The sequence below is a fragment of the Lotus japonicus genome, chromosome 4 (assembly GCF_012489685.1).
Source record: "Lotus japonicus ecotype B-129 chromosome 4, LjGifu_v1.2".
In the NCBI taxonomy this organism is placed as follows: domain Eukaryota; kingdom Viridiplantae; phylum Streptophyta; class Magnoliopsida; order Fabales; family Fabaceae; genus Lotus; species Lotus japonicus.
In genome coordinates this window covers 7,553,575-7,558,333 of record NC_080044.1, presented here as the reverse complement: position 1 = coordinate 7,558,333, position 4,759 = coordinate 7,553,575, and the positions used below count along the sequence as shown (strand labels likewise).

The 4,759-nt window shown below is 43.6% G+C and overlaps 1 protein-coding gene across 1 annotated transcript; it reads right to left on the bottom strand.

The window, feature by feature from the left end:
* Window positions 1-359: 359 nt before the first annotated feature.
* Window positions 360-4,509, bottom strand: LOC130710584 (receptor-like protein kinase HSL1). The gene is made up of 2 exons (XM_057559904.1): window positions 1,697-4,509; window positions 360-1,150 (listed from the first exon to the last, which is right to left on the bottom strand). The coding sequence occupies exons 1-2, from the start codon at window positions 4,341-4,343 to the stop codon at window positions 759-761; spliced, it is 3,039 nt and encodes a 1,012-aa protein (XP_057415887.1). The 5' UTR covers window positions 4,344-4,509; the 3' UTR covers window positions 360-758.
* Between the last annotated feature and the right edge of the window lie 250 nt (window positions 4,510-4,759).

Genomic DNA, 4,759 nt, shown 5'->3' with positions numbered 1-4,759 from the left:
ACACTGTAAAATGTGTAATGATATGTACACACTAACACACTTCATTTTTTAAACACTTCATTTTCAACTATTTTTATTTCTATCTCTATCCTCTTATCATCTATCACATCTCATAGTTTTTCTCTCTTACTTTTTCTTTTCTTCATATCTCTCTCATCATTCTACCTCTTTCCACCTCTTTTAGAGGTGTGAAAGTAACATTATTCGTTTCTTAAGTTAGTAATGCATTGAATACTGCAATATTGAATAAAAACTATATTTAATTATTAATTGGTATTTTTTCCACAAATGTATGACAATTTTCTCCCAATTTTTTCTCTCTCCCTATTTAACATAGCATAGTAAAAGGGAACACGGAATTTGAAAGCCATTGACATTACAATTTTAAACCAAACCTGACCCATGAGACAGGTAAAAATAATTTTAACAAATTAAATATACCTAAAAGAGATCCTATTAAGCATGGAGATATAATTTTTAATATAGTTTGTTATGCTAATACCAACTTATATTTAGCAGGGAAGCATCTTCATATATGGTCCTACCAACCTACTTCATAGGGCAAACATCAACTCTTCAAGCCTCTATTTTCCCCCCAAAATTGAAAACAGAATCCTCTCTGTTTTCTTCAGTCAACTTTGTATTGTTAACCAGCATAGCATTCTTGGAAAAATATGGAGGGAAGTTGGCCTATAGTAAAAGAAAAGCTTCAAACTCCCCTTTCAGATCAAATAATCCAACCCTAGCAAGGATTTAAATTAAGCAACACTTCCATGATCTGAGGCATCCTCATAGTAATAAGGGGTTAATTTGCCGTCTTTCTTCGCAGGCTTCGTGTGGCTCTCTGCTCCTACCTCTTGCAACATCTTCACCACTCTTCTCATTGAAGGCCTATTGATTGGAAGAGGACTAGTGCACATGAGGCCAATGTTGAAGACTTTGCTAATTTCATCTTTGAAACAAGAATCAAGCCTGGAATCAAGTACATGATCAATCCCTTTCTGATCCAAGGTAGTGCAAGCCCACTTAACCAAGTCTTTCTCCCCAAATTCCGGATCGACAGGGCGTCTTCCGGATACCAACTCAAGTATCACAACACCGAAACTGTATATGTCACTCTTCTCATTTACTCTAAGCGTGTATGCATACTCTGCATGAGAAATGGATCATGTCAGTTTCTCTCCAAAAAGAAACAGAAATACTAAACATCATAAAACTTTGAATATGAAATGTGACAAGAATTTACATGGATGAATGTTAAACTGCAAAAGACAATCAAAAGATGCTAAGTGACCTGTACTTATAGCATGTAGTATCCATCTTATACATATTACATATTACATATGCATATACCAATACAATAAGAGTGATAAGTGCCAACTAACACAAACCACTTGTCACTAAGCAACAAAAAACAATAAAAGTATTGCCCATGCCCTAGACACTAATTGCGATTTGTAGGGTCTAAGAAGGATAAGATGCATAGACATGTCCACATGTGAACGTAGCATAACAAGAATCAAATTACTCTAAAAACCCACCAAGGTATTTACTCTGAATTAAGCACAACAGCACAAGTTTTACCACTAACACAACAACACAAGTTCTACCGCTAAATGCATCTAAGGTTGATCAACAGAAGATTGAGCATGATGAAAATAAAATAAAATTGAATAACATGAAATTTTGGGCTAACCTGGTGCAATATACCCACAAGAGCCAGCTATGACAGACATGGATTTAGTTCCTTTTGCCGTGGTTTCGACCGCCTTAGCTACTCCAAAATCTGCTACCCTTGCACCAAAGTCCCCGTCCAGCAAGATATTGTTAGACTTTATATCTCTATGAACAATTGCCGGAACACAATCATGATGCAGATAAGAGAGGCCTTCAGCAGCATCAACAGCTATATTGTATCTTGTTGGCCAATCCAACAACCCCCCTTTACTGCTATGAAGCAAGTCACCAAGACTGCCATTGGGCATATACTCATACACCAAGAGCTTGCAGTCCCTAGTGGTACAGCAACACCAAAGCTTGACAATGTTCTTGTGCCTGATTTTCCCCAAAGTTTCAACTTCTGCATCGAAAGCATTGTCATGAACCCTACCCTTCTCGAGATCCCCACTGTCCGCTTCCTTCTTGACCCCTCCCCATATCTTCTTCACCGCAACAGCCTCCCCGCTGCTAAGCACAACCTTATAGACCTTCCCCGATGAACCACTTCCAATCACATTATCTTCATCGAGGCAATTCAAGATCTCATCCTCACCAAAACCCAGTTTATGAAACGACATCAACGTCCATTTGGACTTATCAATAGCCCTCTTCGCATCCTTGAAATTCTTATACTTGAAGTAGAACCAGACCACACCGACGAGGAACACCAATATGGCAACCATGAAGATCGCTCGAAGAAGCCAAACATAACCTGCACTTTTCACTTGGCTCCTGCCATCACACAAACCTTTCAAATCCCCACACAACCCAGGATTACCCAGGAAACTAGTCCTGTACATTTCCTTAGCCAACTGAGGTGGAAGCTCCCCAGAAAGATGATTATAAGACAAATTGAACTGATTCAACTTCAGATTCTGCAACCCATGAGGGACTTTCCCTGAAAAATGATTCCTAGAAAGATCAAGAAAATTCAACACAGACAAGCTCCCAATCTCATCAGGAATCTTCCCACCAATCTCATTGTTTGCCAAATTCAAATCATTGAGCTTCTTCAAAGACCCAATCCCCTTTGGAAGCTCCCCAGAGAGCCTATTGTTGTGAAAATCAAGAATCCCAAGCTGCCCAAGATTCGCAATGCTATCGGGTAGCGCGCCACTGAACATGTTATCACCGCCAGAAAACTCCACCAGATTTTCCAGCCACCCAATCTCATAAGGAACCGTTCCCGAGAAATTGTTCTTCGTTAGAATCAACAACGACAGGTTCCCCGCTCCGGCAATGGTCCTCGCAATGGGACCGGAAAACGAGTTGTGAGCTAGCTCGAGAAGGTACACATGCGGCAAACCCCAGATCCCCGCCGGAACCTCGCCGGAGAATCGGTTGAAACCGAGCCGGACCCGCGTTAAACTCTGACACGTGCCGAGGCTCGCCGGAACCTCACCGGAGAACAAATTATATATCATCAGAAGCTCCTCCAGCTCCCCGAGATCACACAAACTCGCCGGAATTGGCCCCCAGAACTGGTTGCTCGAAACGTCAAGCCACCTCAGAGGACCCCGCTTCCCGAGATTCGCCGGCAACTTCCCGGTTAACCGATTCCCAAACAACCTCAACTCGTAGAGATTCGGCGAGTCAGCTATACTCGCCGGCAACTCGCCCTCGAACCGATTCTCATACAGATTCAAGCTCTCCAGCGGCAACGAACAAAGCTCCTCCGGTATCCTCCCTGTCAAATGGTTCATCGACGCGTCGAGCAGCCTCAGCTCAGTGAGGTTCCCCATCCCCCTCGGCAACTCGCCGGAGAGCGAGTTGTTATAGAGCTCAATCTGCCGCAAGCTGGTTAACCCAGTGAGCGAACTCGGTATAGAACCGTACAAATCGTTCAGCGCAAGGTCCAAGTCCTTGAGCTTCTTCAAGTTCCCGATTGAATCAGGAATAACGCCGACAAGGTTGCACTGGGTTAGCCAGAGCACCTCGAGGTTGGTGAGGTTGCCAATCTCCGGCGGGATCCGACCCGGGTAAAACGGGTTGTAAGAGAGGTTCAGCATTTTCAAGGTGGTTAACGTGCCGAGTGAAGGAGGAATGGTACCTTCTAGAAGGTTGGAAACCAAGGAGAGAATCTCGAGGCTCTGGAATGTTCCGAAGGAGGGAGGGATGACGCCGGAGAAGTTGTTACCGGTGAGGTCGAGGTAGCGGAGGTTGGGGAGGAGGGGGAGAGTCTCCGGGAGAGTTCCGGTGAGGAGATTCTGAGAGAGGTCGAGGTGGGTGAGGCTTTTGCAGAGGGTGATTTGGTGAGGGGGGAGTGTTTGGTTGATGGAGTTGTTGAAGAGGTTGATGGAGGTGAGGTTGGGGAGGCGGCAGAGGATGGAGGCGGTGAATGGGCCGGCGATGTTGGTGTCGGAGAGGTCGAGGGCGGTGACGGTGGAGTTGGTGGCGGAGTCGCAAATGACGCCGTACCAAGGGGTGAGGGTGTTGCAAGGGGTGGTGTCACGTGGGTTCCATGAGGTGAGTTTGGAGTCTGGGTCGTCGAGGGTGAGTTTGAATTGGTAGAGGTAGAGGCCTTCTTGGTTGAGTGAAACGACGACGTTGGTGAGGAGTGTGATGTAGAGGAGGAATTGGAATTGGAATTGGAATTGGAATTGGAATTGGAGTTGGTTGTTCATTGTTGTGGGAGTGAGAGTTGAGAGAATGGTGTGGTGGGTTTATTTAACTTGAAGAGAAGGGAATGAGAGAGGATTTGAGTGCAGTGAGGCACGCATTGTGTGATACTGTACTAGTACTACTGAGTACTGACTTGGTTTTGAGGAACAAAATTGTGCTGAGATGGCACTCAATAGAAGCTTGCTTGCTTGCTATCAATGACAATGAGTGAGTGTTCTAATTTCTAAAGCAAATTAACTCACATTGGGAGCATTTTTAGATTAAAATAAAAAGTTAGGGAAAAAATTCTACACTGATTGGAATAGAAGAAGTATCAAAAGTGGAAAGATACTTTGCTTTCAAACAAAAGTAAAAACGATTTTGATTCATTTAGTCTTATTTTCTATTTCATCTCATTTTGTATTATTTCAATTTTATT